Source organism: Chelonia mydas, chromosome 5 (genome assembly GCF_015237465.2).
Source record: "Chelonia mydas isolate rCheMyd1 chromosome 5, rCheMyd1.pri.v2, whole genome shotgun sequence".
NCBI classification, from domain to species: domain Eukaryota; kingdom Metazoa; phylum Chordata; order Testudines; family Cheloniidae; genus Chelonia; species Chelonia mydas.
In genome coordinates, this window is record NC_051245.2 from 66,276,539 (window position 1) to 66,301,755 (window position 25,217).

A 25,217-nucleotide genomic window follows, 5' to 3' on the forward strand; every position below is an offset into this window, starting at 1 on the left:
CGGCTATTAAAAAGGTCCAGCATGGGGCAAAAGCAACAACATTGAAATTTGGTCTTTTGTATACTATACAGATTTCACAAGGGAGACCAGCATTCCTCGAAATGGGGGTCCTGACTCAAAAGAGGGTTGTGGGGGGTCACGGTATTGCCATCCTTACTTCTGCGCTGTCTTCAGAGCTGGGTGGCCAGAGAGCAGCGGCTGCTGGCCAGGCACCCAGCTCTGAAGGCGGCATCCTACCAGCAGCAGCGCAGAAGGATGGCAATACCATACCATGCCACCCTTATTTCTGCGCTGCTGCCTTCAGAATTGGGTCATGACCCCTATAGATATAACACCGTGAAATTTCAGATTCAAATAGCTGAAAGAATTATATTTGTGATTTTTAAAATCCTATGACTCTGAAATTGACCAAAATGGACCGTGAATTTGGTAGGGCCCTAAATATAAAGCAGGTAAGAATATTCTAGCACTTGGAGGACACAATTCCTTACTCTCCCAAGTACTCTGAAAAGCTATTAACACATACATTAGGGGTGAAAAATCTCACAGCTGCCAGAGTTTAGTACACCAGCCAGGATGTTGGGGGGTACAGATCCAGGCAGTTTGTCATTGCACACATGGCTTTCCTCACATTCCATAGCCTTTCCCTATTATACTCCTTACTGCCGTCCATTGCCCACAAATACGTAAGACGAAAGCCCCTGAAATAAAGGCATCATTCAGTGAACAAAAATGTAGCCTAAGAGAACCAATTAAAATGATGAAAATCTTTAATTTTTATTTAAGTATAATTGTACGGACACGTGTATATACAAATACAGATCTTATGGGTTGTTTTTTTTAACATTTTCTTTTAAGTTCATATAATGTAAGCATTTCAAAAACAGCACTCAATGAATAAGTGCAAAGAAACTGCAAAGCAGGGCAGTACAAGCACAGGACCACACTGAGCTGGACTTTCATACCCAGATGCACACACAATGAGTGGCTTCAATGGGGTGTCAAGAGTAAGCATGGAAAGCGGATTTTGCAGACTCATGGGTAACCTCCAACATGCCAGCATCTATTAAACTGTACAGACAATGGCAGCAAGCCTATTGTAGGGAGATTTGTCTCACATCCGAGAAGCTCAGGGGCGAATGCATGGGAAAAACTCAGTGATGCCAAACCAGAAACAGATCTGCCCATTCACTGTTCCAAATTAAAAGAACGAGGGAGAAGGGGAGTGGAGGGGGATGGGAGTAAAGTGAGGAGTTGTAAAGTAAAACTGGTGAGCACAAATCTGAGTGGATGGATGAAGGGGAAAAATTAAATTATTTTCTGATTTTCTGAAACTGAAAGAACAATTGCTCTCATGAGGCAACAGATAAAGTTCAGTTTCTAGGAAAAATCAACAGGTACAAATACAATCCCTTTCCTTCCACAAATATACAGGAAAGGAAATAATCCACGTTTGACTCTCCCAAGTCTGTTGCTTGTTGTTTTGGAATCAAGTCCATGCACATGTCACACATGATACTGGCAAGATCCCTTCTGGGGGAAAAAACTATCCATGAAGGGAGGGGAAGGAAAAGACAGAAGGAAAACAGAAAACAACAAAGGATAAAGAAAACAAAGGAATAGAAGAATTGTTCAATCCCCAAAGCCTTTTAGAAACCAACATGTTAAAAAACCCCAAAACAAAACAAAACAAAAAACCAACACAAAAAACCACACGCTGTAACATCAGACCTTTAAACACTGAGGACAAAACATTGATCATCAAAAGTCATGTTGTTCCAGGTTTTGACATTGTGAAGTCTTGAGATCAGGTGAACAGTTTTCACAGATGAGTCCTGTATGATGCAGTGTCATGGCCCCTTATAACTCAGTTCTCAGCCATGATTACACTTGATGCTTCAAAGCTCTGTCTTATAATCAATGCATGTTTTTAATATCCTGAAAGTCTATTGTTCTCACTTACAAAAGACATAAGAATCAAATTAATACTTTATTATCAAACACTATATACAACAGAGGTTGCTAAATACAGAATTTAAAGAACATACCTTTTTTTTTAAGTTTTACTTGTCTTTCCTTTGCCATTCAAGAAAGTACAGTACAAAACAATATTCTAAGCTAACACGAAATGTTACCTTGTCTATTAAAGGATACATAGTATCCACTAAACAGACTGATCCTTATTTCCCTGCTTCACGTTGCAAAGCCCTTGGCAACCAGGAGTGCAGGTCACAGGGGTGAACTATCTGGGCTGAGAGATGTCTGTTGCAGAATTAGTTAGTCCCTCAGACTTCACAGGGTGGGTGTGTGTGTGTGTGTGGGGGGGGGAGCTGCTTACACTTGCACCAACATCCTTCAAAGCTTCCAGAGTCTTGTAACTCTGCACAACAAAAACCAAAGATTCAATGGTTTGCAGCACTTGCTTACTTGATATGACTGGGATTGCCTGATGCCATCAAGTATCCAAGCTGATGTCTGGTAAGCTTGCAATTCACAGTTATATTATTCTATGTAGTGTAGTAGTCTGTCCGTTAGCTGTGATAGTCTTGCTATTATTAATTTAGTTAGCGCTGACAATGTGGTAAAATAAAGGATTGAATTTCACTGTGGAGAACACTAGTGAAAAAAAAGTTTTCTGTTGATAAGTGTGGCTTTTGAGCATAGGCATAATTTGGAGATGGGGGGCCTTTCTCCGCCTCCGCCCCCGGCCAAACTGCAAGCCTGGGCAGGCATGGAATTTCCCCCCTGACATGCAATCCTATTGTCCTGACTGGAGCTGTCCCTCCCCAATACAGAAGTTAAACTACACCTACGGTTGTGAGAGTCCATTGTCATTTATAGAGAAATGATAGAACACAATGAAATTCACTTCTGAAATAAAATCAGCACTATTAATATAAGTATGACTAAGTGCAGCCAATGTGAATCTTTTTAAATATGCTTACCTAGCAATATTATCTTTTTGCTGTCTATTATAAGGTGTGTTTTCATCCTTAAGCCCACCTCCCCCAAAGTTCTGTAATTCTTAGTTGAAGGAAACATTAGCATGTGCACCAACTATACATGCTGGAGAAAGAGAAATGTATTGACTATTTCGTAATGAAATGGTGATTTTCTTCAGTGTCTAGACTGTGGTTTTTGATTTTGTGTGTTCAATATTAGTAGAAATTTCCTTGATTCTATCTCAAGGGCAGCTTCTGCATCAATACCCATACTGTATAGTATCAGGCAACCCCTCAATTTAGTTTAACATGTGTACAATTTCCTTTTCTCTTTTTTGGATCATGGACTGCTCAAAATTCTAGGAAGCAGCTCTTTTTAATTTAATTTAATTTATAATCATTTTCACAAAATGAAGCCCATTAACAACCCCTATTAATTTTTAACTAATACATAAAATCCCTTGTTTTGTTGCAACGTGTTCCATTTTTTTCCACATTCAACATAATCATAATCATAATCATCAGTTTTTGTTTGAAAGGCTTTGTTTTGATATTGGCCTGACATATTTCCCTGACTATATTTCAGATTTCAAAGATCATGGCAGCCTCGCCAATAGAAACCCCAAGGCTTGCATTTCCTGGTGAATGATTTCTCAAGTCCTTTCTTGGTCATGCTCAGATTCCTTAAACAGGGTCACCCCCCAATTTCATCAAACAAAACAGTTCCCATATTCCTAATTGCATCAAGGGTTACCACTTTTCTCACGTTTAAATAGGACAAGCATATATACTCACTCTCAGCATAAAGTATATCTAAATAATGTATTTTCTATTCTAGTGGATTTTTAAAAAAATATTTTGTTAAAGTCTTTGGGAGCCCATCTGGTTTATCTCCTGCTGATAAACATATTTCCTCTACTGTTCAAACTGTGTTGGAAAGGGAGAAGATATAAAATCAACACTTCAATTTGTATTCCTTACTTTCAAACACTTTTCCTTACCCCCCGCCACCCCCAAACAATGCTGATTGGCTGTCCTGGCTTCTTCTGGCTTTTTTTATTCCCATGATGGTGGAACTTGCAGGGGAGACAAAGAAGTGAGCTGTAGCTCACGAAAGCTTATGCTCAAATAAATTTGTTAGTCTCTAAGGTGCCACAAGTACTCCTTTTCTTTTTTCAAGAACACACTGGATATCCTGTGTCCCAAAAAATGTTTCCTCTGGCCACTGAAGTCCTCTCCTTAGAGCATATTGTCACCCAGAGCTGCATACAAAGCTACCAGCTACTAAGTCAGCCCTGGGGAAGGTCACTTTATTCACAAAAAAATGCCTCTTTGCATTTCAAGAAAAAAAAATTGTAGCACCATGGTGATTTGTTTTGAAAGAAAATAATCTGGTGTGCACTACCCACTTAAATGAAAATAACAGAGGCACTCGTACCCCCAGTGAAGTTTCCTAAATCTGACCTTGCTTGCTGTGTGCTAACATTCCTAAATATTAATATTTTTTTTTCTAAAGAGAGCTTCTATTATGGAGCACAGGTTTTTACTGTCAATGATGTTTCAAGACAGTCTTACAAGAAACTGTGTCTCTTCCTTTTAAAAGCCTGTTCATTTAGAAACTCCTAGAGGAAATAGTGTTATATCTGTTCTTAATATTTCCCCTCCAGTCCTGACATGGTGACATGATGCCTTGGAGGATCATCTTACAGTACTGAACGAGAAGGCATAAATATTGTATTGGAGAGTAAAACCCTGGTGGGCTTCCACTCAGGTTCCTTATCCTTCACTGACTGCATCTGCCACTATTCTTCCGTATTCACATACAGATGATACAGTGAGCTAGCAGAAGTGACTTCTTAAAGGAGAATGAAGAGGAAAATAAGAATCACTAGTATCACTGTTATAATTTGGCATTTTCATTTTGAGTCCTTTGATTTTTGGAGGGGTCAAGGAAAGTCATGGGGAAGGTTGGGAACTGAAACTAGTTATTCCCCTCAAATTCTTGCTCATAGTTCAGGCTGAAAAGAAAACAAACAAACAAACAAACAACCCCTCCCGCCCTCCCCCCAAAATTTGACATCTGCAAAACCAATATAAAGTCCCTTTCCTGGGAGGAGCAGTTAGGTGGATCTTTGATGTTCCAAGACCCTGATGTTTTCTGTGAGAAGGTTACTGGAATATACTGTGCTATAATGTCAAAAGCATCGCCAGGAGGAACAATAGGGTTGCCAAAAGCCGGCTGGATATCCTCGGTGTCTGTGCTGCATTCTCACCGCGGGATGGCTCGGCTGACTCATGTACGGTATCATCTGTTCAAACAGAAAGCACACATTCCGATGAGGTTTTGCATCCTTAATAAGGTCTCTTTCAGCAGTCTGCAAGTAGATTTCAGTATCCTCTGTGAAGTAGGGCAGTGAACCTTGTGCTAGCAAATTGACTTCCACGAGCGTGTAATAACTCATTATGTAAGAAACTTGGGGTCAAATCTTGTGTTCCTTACTCATTCCTTTTTCTGGCAAGACTCCTACTCAAGGCAATGGGAGCAAAAATGAGGGACTTGGTGGTTTTGCCAGGTTAAGGAATGCAGTGTTCCCCTAAAATAAAACAGTATGTGCACATTTACAGAAGGTCTGACTAGATCGGGGTGGGCAAACTATGGCCCACAGGCTGGATCTGGCATGCAGTTCCCAGAAGCAGTGGAGGGGCCCCCCTCTGGCTCCTCCATGTAGGGGAAGCCAGGGAGCTCTGCTCTGCATGCTGCCACTGCAGGTCCCATTGGCTGGGAACTGCAGCCAATGGGAGCTGCAGGGGCGGTGCCAGAGGATGGGGCAGCATGCAGAACTGCCTGGCCGCACCTCCATGTAGGAGCTGGAGAAGGGACATGCTGCTGATTCTGGGAGCTCCTTGAGGTAAGCACTGCCTGGAGCCTGCACCCCTGAACCTCTCCCCACACCCCAACCCCCTGCCTCAGCCCTGATCCCCCTCCTGCCCGCCAAACCCCTCAATCCCAGCCCAAAGCACCCTCCAGCACCCCAAACCCCTCATCCCCAGCCCCATCACAGAGCCTGCACCCCTATCCGGAGCCTGCACCCCTTCCTGCACCCCAACCCCCTGCCACAGCCCTGATTTCCCTCCCGCCCTCCGAACCCCTCGGTCCCAGCCTAGAGCCCCCTCCGACACCCTGAACTCCTCATTTTTGGCCCCATCCCGGAGCCCGCACCCCAAACCAGAGCCCCACCCCCTCCCACACCCCAACCCCCATTTTTTGAGCCTTCATGGCCTGCCATACAATTTCTATTCCCAGATGTGGCCCTCGGACCTAAAAGTTTGCCCACCCCTGGACTAGATGATCACAATGGTTTCCCCGGTCTTATAATCTCTGAAAACTTGCGTATCTAACTTTAGTCACCTAAATCCATATTTAGACAGCTAAATAAGAGTGCCTGATTTTCAAAGATGCTTCAATGGGAGTTGCTGGTGCTTAGCACATTTGAAGATCAGATCCCTTACTTAGGTACCTAAGTATAGATTTAGGAGTCTACCTTTAGGCTCCTAAGTTTGGAATGTTGGCCTATGAGTCCACTCCATGTGCAAAACTTCCAGTACAGTTAACTGGAGTTTGGGGTGCACAAGGAATGTATTTTTTTCCCCAGAACTATGAATGTAAGAAAAAATACTAACAGGTTACAATCACTGATCTGAAAGAGAAAACATGCAAACCTTGATAACTCTTAGTAAATAGTTATTTGCTATCTATTGTATATAGCAGATTACTCATATACTCTGCTAAATCTAAAACTAATGTAAATCCGCCAGCATCACTGGAAAAAATAGTTGCAAAGTACATGTATGTTAGTAGTAGAACATGATGGGCAGAACATTTTTTCTCTCTTTATAAGCTTTTAAATTTCTGACACAATTTCTAATTAACACAATAAGACATTTTAAAGAAACTGTACACAGATCACATTAAACTATCTTTGATATACCTGTAGTTGTGGATGATTTTACCATTTCCATTACACAACTATGTATCTCAGAGTTTAAGTTATCGAACTTAGATATTTTAATTTTCATCTCTCCTAAGCTAGGGATAAAAGCATCAGTCTTGGATGTGAATTTTCTTCCAAATAAATGGATTAAATCAGACACACCTTTTTAAAACAACGAAGTGGTCTAAAAAAATGTACTGTTAACTTGAGATGTTTCTTCTGATCCACCCTAACTAAAAAAAGAACAGGAGGACTTGTGGCACCTTAGAGATTAACAAATTTATTTGAGCATAAGCTTTCGTGAGCAACAGCTCACTCCATTGAATGCTTATGCTCAAATAAATTTGTTAGTCTCTAAGGTGCTACAAGTACTCCTGTTCTTTTTGCGAATACAGACTAACACGGCTGCTACTCTGAAACCTAACTAAAAAAATTTCACAGAAAACTTCACAGCCACTTACAACTTAGTGTAATAAACAACTGCTGCATTTCATGCAAGATGTGTCCACATTTCCATGGTGAGTCAAGTAATTCCTGCGTATACAAATTACATTGCCAGGATTGTATACGACGTGAGCTGCACAACTCTCCTTAATGATGGGGGAAGTAGTGCTAAAAATGCCACACTGTTTTGAAAATGTACCCCTTAATGTTAGTTTAAAAGCAGTTTTTAAGAAACCCCTATATTTGCACCGTAATGGCACCCAACATGCAAGTGCACAGAATGTTAAAAGATAAAGGAAGTACGATTTTGGGTCCATAGGCTCTTCATACCCAATCTGAAATCACTGGAATCTGTATAGTAACTTTGACTAGCAATCTATCAAAGGTTTGACTCCAGGACAAATTGCCAATGGAACAGTCTCAAGTTTATCATGACATGTTTTCAGTGTTGTTTCAAGGTATAACTATGAAAAGCATGCATGCAGAGTAACTGAAATTCAAATATAAATATTTTATTATATTATTTATGTTACATGATAATGGGACAAACACAGTCTTTCATTCAAATGAAAGTCCCGCTAAAGTCAGAGTAATGACTTCAGGACTGGACTGAACGACCTACAGTTTATACATGGGAAAAGCTCCCACTGACTTAAATGGGTTCTGAATCAGGCCCACAGTATCTTTCTATCCAGCGTCTTTCATTTCAAAACACCTTACAAATTACACTCTGTAACTGCAACAGATAATTAAAGAACTTCACTAGTTCCAGTGATAACAGAACTGGGTCAGAAGGGCATATGGCCCAAATGCAATGCACAATTTTTACTTATGATTTACACACTTATGTGTTTCACGCTGTTACTTTATGAATGGAAGATTTCTTAAAAGAGCCTTTCATTGAGAAAATACTCTTAAAAGTTTCTGTGTAAGAATAGCATCTTCCTAATCATCAGATCTGCTCCCAGTGTCTATTCAGAGTCCCTATCTGCTCAATTCAGAGGAAAAGTTTACTTACTACTGTCAAATCAAAACTCCTGGAATGAAACTGATTCTCTTCTATCTCATGTATCATCAATGAAATTGCAAACTAAGTTCCATTTCTTGGGCCGCCTATAATTCCCTGTACAACCCTCACTGTCATGAAATTCTGGCCTCAATCACACACAGGCCTGCCTTGGTGTAAATAAAGGCAGAATTTGTGAGTGGTGATTATACAAATGGCAGCTTGGGTTACAGATCCCATGGTGAATGCAGCACTGGCAATTTGGTTAAAACAAAACCCAAATCCTTTTTACCTGTAAATGAACAAATCTGGTTTGGAAATCACGGAGACCTAATAGATGAAGGACCCTATGATGCCATTTTTATAAAGCCACTTTTCAAAGTAGAACTGCTTTTTTCATGTAAGATTAAGGGGTACTTCTTCAAAGCAGCATCTGGGCTTTTTGGCAAGATGATCCCAAGGTCTTTTTGCACTTGTACAGTAGAGCACACTTTTTATCCATGGCTCCCATATTGCTTTATAAATATTATTAATTGCATTTGTGCAGTTAAAACCGTGCACAATCTTAAATACTTAGGGGAAAGAGGTTGGATTATTTTAGCAAAAAAGGAAAGTTAAACTAGGAGACTAGGACCTCACTAGTAAAAACTAGAATGTCACTACCATCGTAGAAGGTAGGAAATGAAAATAGACCACACTTTAGTACAACCGTCTCAAATATGAATTTTCTAGATACCATCACTTTAAATTATACCCTGGGGGTCTAATTCTGGCCTGAAATGCACAGTCTCAATTTCATTTGAGGGAAGAATTTATTTTAACTTTGCCTTTTTGAATTTGATACATTTTATGGCTTCTGAAGTTTTTATGTGGTTTTATGGCTACAAACCCAAATTCTGAAATTAAGAAGTGACTTTTCACTTGTCGGTTTCCCGCCATTTCCCGATTATGAACAAACACTGTTTGAAACCAGGAAGGTCATCACATAAGTGCCCAATTTTTACAAGAATGATTTCTAGATAGAATGATTGGCAATTGTACAACGTGCCCCTGACCTGCCCCAACCCTCGTGTCCTTTGTTGACAGAATATGGTGGCAGACAACGTGAGAAGATGCAAAACAGACAAATGCATTCCAAGGACAGGTAAATTAGTACACAGTGCAGATAGCATGCCACAAGATCCACTGTCTTACATCCTAACAATAAAGAAGCGCATCAGCAAACTGTCAGCTCCAGCAATGGTTAATTTTCAGCTGGGGATTAGCTCAAATAATGTTGTGAATATGCAATGCTCGAGCGAGGGGGTGGGGAGGGGGGGAAGAGTTTTTTGGTAACTGATGTGTTCTAAATATAAACTTCTTATTAAGCCCAACTTTCATCCTCATGGCACCACTCCACTTCATCTCTGTCTGCAGGATGCCCACCATGTGGTTTAGTTTCCCCATTGCCTGATGTCTTTTAATGATTTGCTTCTGTTACTGTGTTAAGTAGGCGCTACGGAGTCAATGGGAGCTGCAGATGCTCAGCACTTTAGAAAATTTGACCCTCTAGCTTTACTGAAAGCACTTCTTTGTTATTGGTCTCACCCAGACTAAAGTCTTTGCTGCAAACCATTAACAAAGGGTGTATGTATTAATTAGCCAGTATTCACTACATTTCATATCAGGAGAAAACACATAGGGCTTCTGGATTCTTAGGTTAATGAACAATTAGGGAGATATTGCCCTTATGGCCTCCTCTAGGAGTATGCTAAAATAATAAAACTACTACATTTATTGTGACAAAAATACATTGCTTGGAGTCAGCATGCATTTAGATGCTCATTTGTTTTGAGAATCTAGTCGGTTCCCAAAATCAATACATTTTAGAGAGCCCTGAATATCCTCTTGAGTAAAAAATAATGAAAGACAGTGTATGACCACAGGCATATCATACAGACTAGTAAATTTCTTAAAGTCTTATTTATTTTGCTGCCTAATAACCTAGTTCAGCTGAAAGTATCAGCAAACATATTCCATTACAAAACAGAGCAAGGAAAAAATAATTTGTTGCTTCATATCAAAGGGAAGTTCCTCTTTCAAGTAACCTAAAAAAAGAGAAGTTCTTCTAGTGTGCTCCCTGAATTTGCATTAAAAATTGTGTCTGTGTAATTTTTTGGTATAGTGTGTTTAATTACCCATTTTCAATTAGCAGTGCATTACTATGTGTGCATGTTTCTATACAATACACATCTAGGCCCTGATTCTCCAGAGCCTTACACACATGCTTAATTTTAATCATGTGTAGTCCCATTGAAGTCAGTGGGGTTAATCATTTTCTTAAAGGTAAGCATGTGTCTAAATCTGTGCATGGTCTGAACCATATATAAACACACACACACACACACACACACACACACTTTCATGGCTGACATTAATTTGACTTATTGCTGACTGTGCACTTGGGTGGCGGGGGCGGGGGGGAAGGGAAGGGGAAAGGAAATATTTGGTGATATAAGCATTCTCTCTGTTTTTAAGGCTACAACACTTGGATACAAAGAGAGGCCACAAGATTTTAGAATATATTTGCTCTCATATTTGGACCAGAAGATGACATGATTACAATTCTCTTGTAAAAACTAGATGGGAAAATTTATAACACCACTTTGCCTAACTAAGTGTACAAATGAATTATTTAGGAAAACACTAACTTTTATCAGTTACATGCCTTTGTCATGCATTAGTATTAAATAAGCAGTACCCAATTCCTTTTAAATGTGCATACAAACCACATGAAACCAGAGTATTTACAGTTCAGACATTTGCTATCTTTCTAAAACTCTGGACCCATTTAGAAGATAGAGTGGTTTGTCAACATGCTTGGGGTGTGAGATGGAACAGAAAGTGGCTTCTGGACACGTCACTGGAGATTTTAAATTTGGGCACTGCATTTTATTAACCCATATGCCACAAAAAAGCAACATTTTGTCTCCCAAGCATTACACAAGGATACTGGAGGAATGAGGTATACCATAAGCAATATTAGCACTGCTAGAAATGAGCCAAAGCAGAGCAATTATACCATGCAAAGCATGCAGAGAGAAAGAGAAGGAAAAAAGTACTGAAGCACCAGAGGGATAGACGCATTTGTTAAAAGAGATTCTCTAAGCATACTAACCTGCTGGTTCTAATGAATTTTCTACTTTGTCGTTAACATCGAAAACACGATCATGAACACCTATAGTTTTCATACAGCTGTCTATAACAAAAATAGAGATAACAGCCAAATATGTTAGTGAGACACCCTTAAACTCCCCACTTTCCTTTTTTTTTCTATCTTTTCTCTCTGTTTTTTTTATATATATCTATATATATATATATTTATATTTTAAAGTCTCTGGCACTTGTCCAAATGCCAGTATAGTCGTCCATTTGTACAACAATTTAAGAAACAACAAGTTAGCAACTGCTAGGTAATAAAACAAAAAGCTTTATGAAGGATGATAAGAAAATATGGGGAAAACTGAAACACAAATGTTGCTATACAGAACAAATACCACACAAGATTTAACAGTAAAAAAAAAACAAAAAGGTTTATTGCTGTTTACCAGACCACACAATAAAGCATGCGCTATAAAGCCACCCTCTAAAGCTTGATCTAAAGAACTTACTTGCTGGCCGCACAAAGACTTTAAGCTTTAGACAGGACCTCCTTCCATTATCTGGGATTGCAGAAGCTGTAAAAGAAGAGAAAGAGAGAAAAATACAATTATTCTTTATCTTAAAGGCAAATATTCCAGATCTTCTGAAGGGAATATACATATTCCAGGCTCTGCCATACAAAGAAAGGAACAAAAAAGTCAAGTACCCGGGTTCCCTGGCTACGCAAGTGCATGAAGAGAATTGCAGGCCAGACTACATTCAACAAACACCTGTCAGGAATGGTCTAGTTATTATTTAGTCCTGCCTTGAGTGGAGGGGACCAGACTAGATGACTTACTGAGGTCCCTTCCAGTCCTACACTTCTATGAGTCAATGTCCCTATTTAAAAAATGGGAGAAACAAAGCACAGGATATTCTTGAAAGTTTCAATCTCCCCCTCTCTCCCTTCCCAACCCTTGTTCTCAACAGCCTATTTAACATTAATTTGTATTCCAGGTAGCTTACCTTGGAAAATGACACACTACAGTATTTTCCCCACACTCACAATGAAATGGATTCTCCTGAGTTCATCAAAGGAAAAGCTAGTCTTGATATTGGTCGGTTTTAGAATTAGTGCCACAAAATGGGGACCAGACCACCACAAAATGAAATGGTAGGGGATGACTTTAAAAGAGTAATCAGAAGAAAATTAACATAACCTGACTTTACTAAGGTAACATAGTGCTTATGTTCCTAAAACTTGTTTGCCAGTGATACAGAGGATCTACTCAAAACTTCACCCCGCATCCTATACAACTAAACTAAAATAGCCACCTCCTACTTGCCATTCAAATTATGTCATTATAGAGGTAATACCTGAAGAGAAAAATATGAAATTAATAACAGGGCCATAATACTAAATTTCATACTGTGCAAAAGATAATTTGGGGAAGACAGTGGTTAGTATCTACTTGTTTCCCCATGACAAATGCAGCTCTACACAGTTCTGTCAGTTAAGGGACTAGTCTGTCCTTAAAATGCATGGTGACTACTGTAAATTAAACATCCACAAGAGGAGAATATAGATCTCTCGAGGTAAATTTTCTACTAGTTTCAAATGATCTTTGGCACCTGCATAAATGTTTGCAACTACAAAATTGTAAGCACACCTGTATCTGTGCATGAAAACTGAGAGTCAAGTCACCTGCATTCAGTCCCCACGCAGACAGCACATTCTTTATGTGCAAACACTTTTGGGCACTTTTCTGTGGCCACAAATATCAGAGGTTGTAGCTGAAAGCACAGCCCATAGTGTTGCAAATCATTTTTATTTCAATACACAGAATCCACAGTGATTTAAAGAGCTATGTATTGGCTCATAGCAAGTGGTTCTGTGTTCCAGAAAATGACAACAATTGGGAGCTGTCTTGGTTTACAAGAAGATTTTTTGGGAAAAAAGTGATTCTGTCTCTTGCTCCTGTCTCATCTGTTTTTATTAACTGTGTCCTCCTCTGTGTAACAGATAACTAAAATGATTTACCCACGCAGACACAAACTCACACACTCTCTGTAAGGTAACAGTGTACTTGAAGTACTCTGAACTAACTTAAAACAAACTCTCCTCACTCCTAGATTCCTTGCTTCCTGGGCTGGCATCAGTGCAAAGAAACAGCAAATTCACCATGCAAACAAGAGAAAGAAATTAAACAGAACCGGTGCTCTGATTCTGTGCCTGTTGGCAAGTGCAGGAGAGATTGTCTCCTCTTAATCACAAGACAAAAATATAGAGAAATGATGCTTTCCCTCTCTTGTGCACAATGACAAGTCGTTAAGAAGTGCCAACAGCTGGCTTTGCTGTAGGCTCTCACTAAATCAAACTCAGAAAAACTCCCCCTGCTGACATTTACAGTAACTGGTGTGTTATTTTTAGGGCACAATATTTGCACTCTGTGATTACATCCAGGAAATTATGTCCTTTCTATGGCCCCATGACTGTATACATGCAAGTACTGAATACTTTGCTTAGACTACACACATAGTCATGGATTATTCATAGAAAAAAAGCTATATCTATTCCTGCATTACTAATATAGATGTGGTGATACCATTGTACATATAACCATTTCCACTGCTAGCCTAAGCAAAGACCAACACATACTTGATTCACCACTTACAGTTCTATCTTGTGTAGAAAATTATTTTAGAAATGATTCAGCAAGGTACATATACTTATTCAAAGGCAGAATGTAGCCCGTACATTTTAAGTCTGGAAACTGTTATTCAGTTTCATAAATGAGATTGCATGGACTTGCATGCATAACTGTTATTTATTAGAGCGGTTTGCTAACTGTGATGAAAGTAGTCCTGTGATAAATAGGATTAATATTTCATCTGGGAAAATAGAAAAGTGATGCTTTGAATACACCTCCAATGTTGACTATACCCTGCACTGCCACAGCTAGAAGCAAAAACCTACAGACACAATTAATATTTGATGGTCTGCGTCTTTGGAAGAAAAAAAGGGGTATCCTATCTAGCCCTCCTTCCTCAGAAAAGCCTCACAAATGGTAACATGGGTGTGGTAAACAATTTTCTACTCCACCAGCTGATTGATATTTCCATGATAAAAATACGACTACAATGTAACAGCGATATTAAATTCCTCCTCCTCGGAACAGATGCACACTTTGATGATAGACATGAGGTAAGAGCTTCCCCCTCTCCCCTCCAAGGAGGTCGCTTATTTTGTATGCTTACAGTAAAACAAATGCATAATACTCCTCATTCCCCATAATGTTTTATTACCTCAGGAGGAAAAAAATTCAATTGAGTTATTGCCCTGCTCTTACATCTGCGTGAACTACCAAGAATAAGGTGATTAAGGGACACATTGTAATCTCCCTGGACTTCCTGAGAAATTAAGAATTGCCTGCCAAACTGGGCTACTGCAATCAGTTTTTATTTCTTCCCTTCCTTCTCTCTTTTCATCTTAAAGAAAACAAAAAAAGAAACTCCCAAAACCCAACGACCAGTTAGTGTACACTTTAGATCCAGATGTATTACTCACAGGATGAACTTAAGGTGGCTCCTATCATCTGTCCTCTTTATACATACTGCAGCGGGCGTGCTAGTGTCACTGCATCTTCCAAGACCTGTTTCCTTCTTCTTACTGTGAAATAGTTTGCCCACTCATCTCATGAAACTCAGATACTGAAAATCTTTGGGATTATCTTAATCCTTTCATTAGGACACAGAAGTCTGGGCTGAGATGGTAACACATGACTGGCTGCCTCTGGATCCTCTCTTTCTGAATGGTGAATATTAGGCACATCACAGATGTTGTCTTGATTAGGAAACACTATCAGAGTTTTTAGGTTGAGTTTAGTTAACACTTGCTAGCTAAATCTGACCTAAACTTAGCCTGTTTCCCAATGCAAATGCATGGTACCATCCTGAAGTTCAATTTAGCTAGTTGAGTTGTTGCATAGGCTCCCATCCTGCTGTTTAAAAGTAGCTTTATTGAGAGTTTTTAGCTTCACATAACCTTCAGTCCTTGGGGTGATTTAGAAGTAGGCATTGCGAATCACAGCTACACAGAAACTCTGCCAATGTGACCAAAGTCTGCCACAGAAGAGGAGAAGATGTACAACACATACTGCTGAGATTAAAGTCTAAATACACTCTTCATTTATGAAGAAAACTGCTAATCAGATTTTACGATAACTTTCATGGGCAAGGGAGGAGGAATAGTATTTCAGTTAGGACCCCAATGAAGTTAAAATCTCAGAATGCCTCAATACACCCAAGAAGTTAACAATCCCTGAGCTCCAGGTGAGAAGCTCTAGGCACCGGTGATCAGGATTAACCAAAAAACCCTGTTGCACCAGGATTACTGGAATCATAGAATATCAGGTTTGGAAGGGACCTCAGGAGGTCATCTAGTCCAACCCCCTGCTGGAAGGATATACTGTTTGACTTCCACATCTAACTGAGGAGAATAGGAAAGCCATAATCATCAAAGTGCTACTGGAATGACACTGCCTTGTCTTTGTATATTTTCCTGGCCATTTTTCCTTTCCAAGGGAAGGTGGAAAAACTTCAAGGAGACTCTTGCGCTTACTTGTGGATGATTGTGAAATAAGCAGAATCTCTGAACTCTGCAAAAGGAGAGAGTGAACTAGCCCCGTTGTAGGAGAAAACTATTCAACTGGCATCTGTAGCATATTTTCAGGATAAGATGCCATTTGCCTGTTGCTAGCATCTATTGAAATTAGACATGCTGCTACAAAAAAAGTCTCTTGTCTGGACAGTACCTGGGAAAATACCATTCTATTTGGTTGCAGAGAACCAAGTTCATCTCTCAGGCCTTGCTATAGGTCTTTTCTATTTGTACTCTGTACTATCAGAGATGTACAAATAGAGGCCAGTCCCAAGAGCAAGAAGCCTCTGATACGAATGGAATCTGTCCTCAGCAATGTCCCCCATTCCACATGGCAAAATTCCTGGGGGGGAGAGGGAAATGAAGAAAACTGTATTGCACAAGGAAAAGAATCCTTTGGAAAAGGATCTCTGACAAAGAGCAGAAGTTGTATCTTCTCCTCTCCATGTAGGTGAGAAAATGGGGAGAGTTTGGTCACTTGAGTAAATGTCAGCAAGAAGAGTTCTGATTGAAAAAATAAAATAAAAAGGAGGATCTCTGCCTTGTTACCAGCTCTTGTGATTTTACTGCAACTCTCACAATATTTGGTGTTTTTCTCTCAAGAGGCTGCATGATAATCTCAGTTTTCACTGAAAAAAAAAACAATGGTTTACCTGTCATGGTTGCAGAGAAAAGCTTGAAAATGAGAAGCAAGTGTATCCTAAAGGCCCCAAAGTCAGAAGACACAAAAAAAGAGCCAATAGGTTAGTTCATTTGTTTTCTTAATTTCTGGATTTCTAAAATAATCTCATGATTTTGGGGGGCCTGACTCTTGATTTTGAATGCTTGAGGCTGACAATACTCACTTTACCTCCTTTCAGCTACATTAGACAGAAATATCCATGGCAATAGATCGAACATGGGACATGAAATTACAGCCCAGAATGACAGAATGGGTGGGAAAACCTCTCTTGTGTGTATCATTTTGGCTGCCATTTTTTATGGCTTATAAGTAAAATTAAGTGAATGAGAAAAGATTCCACACTCTCAGCATCTAGAATCAAGCCACAATATACAGCACACATTTTCTGTTTGCTAGCCATACCTTCTTTTTCGCCCCCAAAACAGTGAAATGTTAGTCTGTTAGTTCCTTTGGCAATGACAGAAATCATTGTCTCCAAAGAGAACAGTTAAAAATACCTATGTGCGTGTGTGTATATATACGCATATGTAAATACACATGTACGTACACCTCCCCATCCTTTGTGTTCATACTGCCTTAAATAGAAAAAAACAACAACTTCCATTCCCCAACTGAGAAATTCAATCGGATCATATTACACAATGGATACAATTTAGTGGATACAATCAGATAACAGATATAATACGACAGTTTAAATCCTAGTTGGCCAAGGTAATCTTATCAGAGAGTTACTTTAGATCTGCAGTAAAGTCACAGAACGACAACAAATAGGAACAGGCACCAAAACATTTCTTCTAATAGATTTGTGGTTGAATCAGCGCATTAAGCTCCCCAAATCCCCTATGTGAGTTGCAGCAAGTCAGAGAATGGTCTTAATTAAAAGCAAAGGGAAAAGTTTTAAGAAAACAGGACTCGAAACTTTAAAAATAACTCACAGTTACTGCCATAAGCTAAATGTATAGCACGAGCTGGGGCTACACTAACTTCTTTCTTCAGACAAGTAGCAGCACTTTAGCTCCTACCTATTTGAGTTTCCGTTTCTAATTGAGCTGTACACTATTTACGACCATTTAAAAGTTTCTCTACAATTCTACCATCCAAAAGTATCTACTGACATTCATTTGTAATCAACAGTATCTACTGCTTCCTTCACAGTTCAACACTGGCTGTCTAATTATAACATTGCAACTTTTAGAAAAATGCAAGTCAGGGAACACCCTGATGTCAAAAAAATCCGTGACTGCCGTTTAAATCTGTATTTTGCATTACAAATTCCTTTAATATTCAATGCACAATCCACCATGGGCCCTATTAGCCAGGCAGAGCAAAAGGACACTGAAACTGTTCAGTACACAAGTGGAGTCTCATATTTCAGTCACCTTCTTTTCAGAACAGGAGGGCAGTGACACAGAAGTATTCCTTATTTAAATAGAACGACACTCCGCCAACACGTCTTCACAGCCCTGTCATACCATGCTGAGGAAGTACTAGGAACTACAAGATCTCTTACTACTCTGTAAGCTTCTATTACAAATCCACTTAGAATATTCCTTGAAGGTAGATAATTATAAGCTGCTGTCTATGAAACACTCCCAGAGACAAGTCTATTTGTTCTCACTACATTTTCAAAAAACTGTTATTTCATCTCTTTCCCCCTGTATCTGACCACTTGTGTTTTGCTAATATGGTCCACCTGGACTATCTTGTTGCAGTGCGAACTTCTGTTTACTGTAGTTCAATTTAGAATTCCACAGTCCAGTTCATGACAGACATCAAAAGAATAACTGCATATATGTGAAGTAAACCACAGAAACTGAACAGTGCGTCTGACCCATGAATACCTAACAGAAATATCAAATCAACCAAGTGGTCTCTCCTTGCTGAGAGACAGAAATCTAAACCTTAAAATGTCTTGTAATTTTAAATAGAAAAGCTGTCCAAAAGGCAGATGTAGCCACCCAGACATCACTAAGCCCAGTCAAAAGGGTTGTTATGAGCATCTTTTGTAATCACCTTTAAAAGTACCAAGAGAGGAGAACATGCAGCAATTATGCAGAACATGTATCAGAGGGGTAGCCGTGTTAGTCTGTATCCACAAAAACAACAAGGAGTCTGGTGCACCTTAAAGACTAATAAATTTATTTGGGCATAAGCTTTCATGGGTAAAAAACCCACTTATTCAGATGCATGGAGTGAAAATTACAGATGTAGGCATTATTATACTGACACATGAAGAGAAGGGAGTTACCTTACAAAACATGCAGAACACGGGAAATTTGAAACTCAAGTTTAGGCAATCTTTCTGCTCTCTTAGTATTGTAACTTATAGATAATCTTTGGGGGAAAAGTATGTATAGCTATGATTTTCCTTGAGACCTTTCAGGCACAATGCCACTCCCATTAGTCAAAAAATAACCCTCAAATCTTAATTCCCACAGCTAGAAGCATTTAGTTTCCAATACCCTGTATCACTCCGAGAGCTTTGGCAAATTTTATTTTTTAAGAATAGTCATCTGCTTTCTTCTTTGTAAAGAAATGAGTATGTGTGGGAGCATTAAAAATGCAGTTTTCCATTATGTTTGCCACAGGCTATATTTCTCAATTTGTGGAAGTCTAAAGAAAAGATAGCCTATTAGTTGTCAGCAGAGCTGAGCCTTTCCCCTGTAGATTTTCATGTGATTTACCATACAACACAAATATATGGAAATTAGCCAGGTAAATGCAGAATTAGACATTAATATTTCTCTCACAATGCACATTGAAAAAAGTTTCAAATTTGCATAAACGGTACTACTGAAATAGTCTGCTGGAATTTAATAAATCAGTAAAACACCACTTTATGTGTGTGTGCGTGTAGAGTGGGGGCTATGTTGTAAAAAAGAAGTGAGAGTTTTATAAATTTATTAACTAAAATAAGAGACTTCTTAAAAGAATTTACAGATTTGTCTTTTCAGGATAAAATTTATAATCTATAAGAAAAAATAGCTGTGTTCCCTTCCTACGGAAATCTTAGCCTCTACCAATTTGAGTTGAGTCCTTTAAAAATATTTATGCAGATATGCTCTTTGACTCCATTTTCAATGCAAAAGTGAAATGCCAAGTTCTGCGGTGGTCATATAAATATGATTGCTCTGCTCATGGAAACTTAAAGTTTTGTCCATTCATTGCTTGCTCTTTCTTGGTACCTGATTTATCAAGCATGCATCCTGAGTAAACTGCTTTGCTACATAGCCAAACATGGTGACTAAACTTTCTAGCACATTTGATCTCACTTAGCCTATCGTATCTCCACATTAATCGTCGGTAGGATCAGGTCACACACAAAAAGTATAGTCAAAAGAAAAGGAGTACTTGTGGCACCTTAGAGACTAACAAATTTATTTGAGCATAAGCTTTTGTGAGCTACAGCTCACTTTATCAGATGCATTGAAGTGAGCTGTAGCTCACGAAAGCTTATGCTCAAATAAATTTGTTAGTCTCTAAGGTGCCACAAGTCATCCTTTTCTTTTTGCGAATACAGACTAACACGGCTGCTACTCTGAAAAAAGTATAGTGCAAACTGAGGACTTTGATGTCTCAAAGCATCAGACAGGAAGATTCCATTTGCTTTAACATTGCTGGAGGAAGTCAAAAACCATGTCATGATGCCTTTGTGTCTTAGAAGGACCAGTGAGAAGGAAAAAAAAAGATAAAAGAACCTCTCATATAGCCTATAGACTGGTATGAGACAAGGTACTGTGGGTACTAACTATTGTTTTCGGTCAGGGGACGGGTTCTTTTAATATAAAATATCAGAGGGTACCAAATCTAAAAGTGGATTAGATTCTCCATTGCTTCACACCCCGGGTAGCCATTTCATAGAATCATAGAATATCAGGGTTGGAAGGGACCCCAGAAGGTCATCTAGTCCAACCCCCTGCTCAAAGCAGGACCAAGTCCCAGTTAAATCATCCCAGCCAGGGATGTGTCAAGCCTGACCTTAAAAACCTCTAAGGAAGGAGATTCTACCACCTCCCTAGGTAACGCATTCCAGTGTTTCACCACCCTCTTAGTGAAAAAGTTTTTCCTAATATCCAATCTAAACCTCCCCCATTGCAACTTGAGACCATTACTCCTCGTTCTGTCATCTGCTACCATTGAGAACAGTCTAGAGCCATCCTCTTTGGAACCCCCTTTCAGGTAGTTGAAAGCAGCTATCAAATCCCCCCTCATTCTTCTCTTCTGCAGACTAAACAATCCCAGCTCCCTCAGCCTCTCCTCATAAGTCATGTGCTCTAGACCCCTAATCATTTTTGTTGCCCTTCGCTGGACTCTCTCCAATTTATCCACATCCTTCTTGTAGTGTGGGGCCCAAAACTGGACACAGTACTCCAGATGAGGCCTCACCAGTGTCGAATAGAGGGGAACGATCACGTCCCTCGATCTGCTGGCAATGCCCCTACTTATACATCCCAAAATGCCATTGGCCTTCTTGGCAACAAGGGCACACTGCTGACTCATATCCAGCTTCTCGTCCACTGTCACCCCTAGGTCCTTTTCCGCAGAACTGCTGCCTAGCCATTCGGTCCCTAGTCTGTAGCGGTGCATTGGATTCTTCCATCCTAAGTGCAGGACCCTGCACTTATCCTCATTAAACCTCATCAGATTTCTTTTGGCCCAATCCTCCAATTTGTCTAGGTCCTTCTGTATCCTATCCCTCCCCTCCAGCGTATCTACCACTCCTCCCAGTTTAGTATCATCTGCAAATTTGCTGAGAGTGCAATCCACACCATCCTCCAGATCATTTATAAAGATATTGAACAAAACCGGCCCCAGGACCGACCCCTGGGGCACTCCACTTGACACCGGCTGCCAACTAGACATGGAGCCATTGATCACTACCCGTTGAGCCCGACAATCTAGCCAGCTTTCTACCCACCGTACAGTGCATTCATCCAGCCCATACTTCCTTAACTTGCTGACAAGAATACTGTGGGAGACCGTGTCAAAAGCTTTGCTAAAGTCAAGAAACAATACATCCACTGCTTTCCCTTCATCCACAGAACCAGTAATCTCATCATAAAAGGCGATTAGATTAGTCAGGCATGACCTTCCCTTGGTGAATCCATGCTGACTGTTCCTGATCACTTTCCTCTCATGTAAGTGCTTCAGGATTGATTCTTTGAGGACCTGCTCCATGATTTTTCCAGGGACTGAGGTGTGCAAAGTGCAAAATGGAACTAAAAGCATAATTCTCCACTCACTTACATGGGTGGTAGCAATTTGCACTCACTTTTCACAAATATAAGTGACTACACACAGTACAAAGCAATGGAGAGACAGGCTCATTAAACTACATGTGCAAAATGGCAGAGTGGATCTAAAATGCTACTATTTGGATTTTTATACCCAGTTTCCACTCACTTTGCATTGGTGTAAGACAGTGAATTATCAGGCTGTACATTATAAATGGCTATTTCCCCCTTATGAGCTAAAAATAGTCTAGTAAATGGAAATGGCTTGCCAGACATATGCAAGAATGAACTGTATTTCAGAGAGAGTTCTTGGAAGAAAGTAAAGGCATTTACTGTTTGTGCATTAGCACTTACTGGTGAACCAACTGTCCTATTTCCACTGCTTGGTCAGCAAGGATATAATTTATCTTGCAGACTCTAATCCACTTTAGCCTACAGATCTGGTTGAAAACTGAATGGATTGAAATTAGATTTCATATAAAAAGTCAAAATCAAACTATCTATAGTGAGGGATGTAAACTGGGGCTTTCCACTGTAATTAGACCATTAGTCCAATATTTCCTCTATTAGGAATTTAGTGTGGTCTAGTCCTAGATTTCACTCAAGATGGCCTCTTATCTGCTCTACGGGGTGATTTAATACCAAGGCTTCTCTGTTGTTAGATAACTGCCCTGCCAGTGCACTTCAGTCAGAGTTGGTTTTTTGTTTTATTTTATTGCGGGACAACTTAAAAGCACCCAATAGCCCAATCCTTCAAGTTGCAGAGCACCTCCTGATGTCAGCGGGAGCTGAGGGCTCTCAGAAGGCACTCAGCACCAAACAGGATCGGGTTTTATTGCAACCTCCCCACTTCCTGCCCCAAGACACAGAGTTCACTTGAGTAGGGAAGATGCGAAATCATCCCAATGCACCGTAGTTTGTTGCCTTCAGACTTCCTTCAAGAGAACAATAAATGGCAAACACATATCTATGAAAATAACCCTATTTGAACGGTTTTCCCAGACCCAACCTTGGCTACAACAGCCCAGTTCAGCTGTGCTTTGCAAAGTTTTCTTCACAAAAGAAAGAGCTCTTTTATCTGTTTGCAGACTGTGGGGAGGTCTTATTGCAGAGGATGGATGCTAGTCACTAGTGTGTTCTCACTGCTTTACTTTGCCAGAGAAGCACATGCTAACCTGAACTTACTAGTGAATCTATCCTGTCTGGACAGTACTTCCCCTCATTAAAAATAAAACCCAGTTAAAATTTAGACATACCACATTCTGGACAGGCTTACAGCTGTACACAGGCTCCTGTAAAAGATACCAAGGCCTGGTATAGAAGATGAAGAGGTCATATGGATGTTTCTATAAGAAATATACACAGCCAATTCACACAAACATCAGGTTCCCCCTGCATAAACAGACACAAGCTACATTATGTGCCACAAAACAAGGACACTTTTTTGTGGCACACTTTTTTATTGCATGATACCAGCATTAGTGTTAACTAGAATGAAATGAAAGCCACAAATCTCATTACTGTTTCTGACAGTATTAACAAAAAAAAAGTTATTTTACATTTCAACTGTTTTACAGTAAATTGCTAATAAAACAAGTTAATACTTTCAAACAGCACTTAGAGAAAATACATCCCCTTTCTCCTTTTCATAAGCACTTTCATATGTTGCTTTTCCCTTGGTATCACTGGAAATAACTTGTTTTTTCTACAAGCAGGCTATCCATTTGGCTAATTTCCATCTCTAAGAACTAGGCATAAGTACATTCTTTGAAGAGACGGTATAGTCTTGTTAGTAATCACCATCTCTTTTGATCTTTGCAGATGTATATTCACCAGCATGGAATGTGTGGATACTGTATCATATTATTGTACCTCATATACATTAATGGACGTCACATTACCCATGTCTAGCATTACCAATACTGACACTATAATTCAGCTGAGAAGGGCATGTTCATGGCTCATAACTAGCTTTGAAATATTTCAGAAAAAATTTCTAGCATACCATGCCATGCTTCTAAATTTTGCTCGTTTATAAAAATAAACATACATTTTGTATTGTACCAAGTGTGTGATAAGTGCTTTGATTCTGCATAAAGATACAGTATTATTTCTATTGATGCATGCAACCAGATGAGTGTTATTAGCTACAAAACCGAGCATTGAATTCTCTATCTAGGGGAGAAAAGAACCAGAGGCAGGGACAGAGGATCCTGCAGGGGGAAGCCATAGGAAAAAGGGAAACTCAGGAGAAAACTTAGGCTGAGGTTTGTATTCGGTTGTTACTTAAGTTAAGAATAAAGGCAGACCCTGGGAATTGGGTGAGTTTTGAACTCTAATGTATGTGTGCAAATGCACTGTGCTGAGAGAATACCATTGCTCACAAAGTATTGGTAAATGATTTCCATAAGTGAAAGTCTAAGAGTAGTTCAGTATATTTTATCCAAAATAATGCTTTTTTGCATAAAGATTACTTCACCACCCTCACACAAGATTTTCCAAAGGTTTGCAGGATCAAGCCCTAAAATTAAGTTGAAATACAAAAGATAAACATATACCTGTCTAAAATCATGTGATAGATTCTCTCTTATCCCCAATCTCTATCGCTGAAAATAAGAGACAGAGACTGTCTGCTTGTTCTGTGTTTGTACAGCACCTAGTACAATGGGGTTGTGGTCCATGACTGGTGCTCCTATGTTCTACTGCCATATAAATAATCAATTAATTAAATCAATAATACTCGTCAGCAGCCAAATTCCCAGTTTGCTATTCACTCCTGGGGAGGGCCAGCTGAGCCTTTAATCTAAATTTAATCAGTATTCAGCCCTTCATTCTATTCGCCAGATGAGCCAGGGACTTTGCTTCCATTCCACATCAAGGATTCTCCCCCACTCCCAACTCCTTTAGCCAACTTGTCTTCCCTTCCTTGAAAATTATCCATCTAAATACGCATCTAAGGGCTAGTCTATACTGACAATGTTAAAGCTCTGCTGTGGCAGCATGGTGAGAGAGAGCTTTCCCAACTCTCTAAAAAACCCCACCTCGATGAGAGGCATAGCTCCCAGTGCTGGGAGTGCAGCTCCCAGTGCTCATGCACGGTCTACACTGGTGCTGTACAGTGCTGAAACTTGCTGTGC

At 39.7% G+C, this 25,217-nt stretch overlaps 1 protein-coding gene across 2 annotated transcripts in view; it reads right to left on the reverse strand.

Annotated features, from left to right (window-relative positions):
• Positions 1–846: 846 nt before the first annotated feature.
• EFNA5 (ephrin A5) overlaps positions 847–25,217 on the reverse strand; it is a 278,103-nt gene continuing 253,732 nt past the window's right edge. The window contains exons 3-5 of one of the 2 annotated variants that reach the window (XM_007059571.4): positions 12,035–12,100; positions 11,542–11,622; positions 847–5,251 (exon numbers count right to left, since the gene is read on the reverse strand). In XM_007059571.4, coding sequence (XP_007059633.1) covers positions 5,130–5,251; positions 11,542–11,622; positions 12,035–12,100 — 269 coding nt within the window. In that variant the 3' untranslated portion in view covers positions 847–5,129. The remainder of the gene's footprint in view (positions 5,252–11,541; positions 11,623–12,034; positions 12,101–25,217) is intronic. The other variant, XM_027822028.3, reaches the window with a different exon arrangement.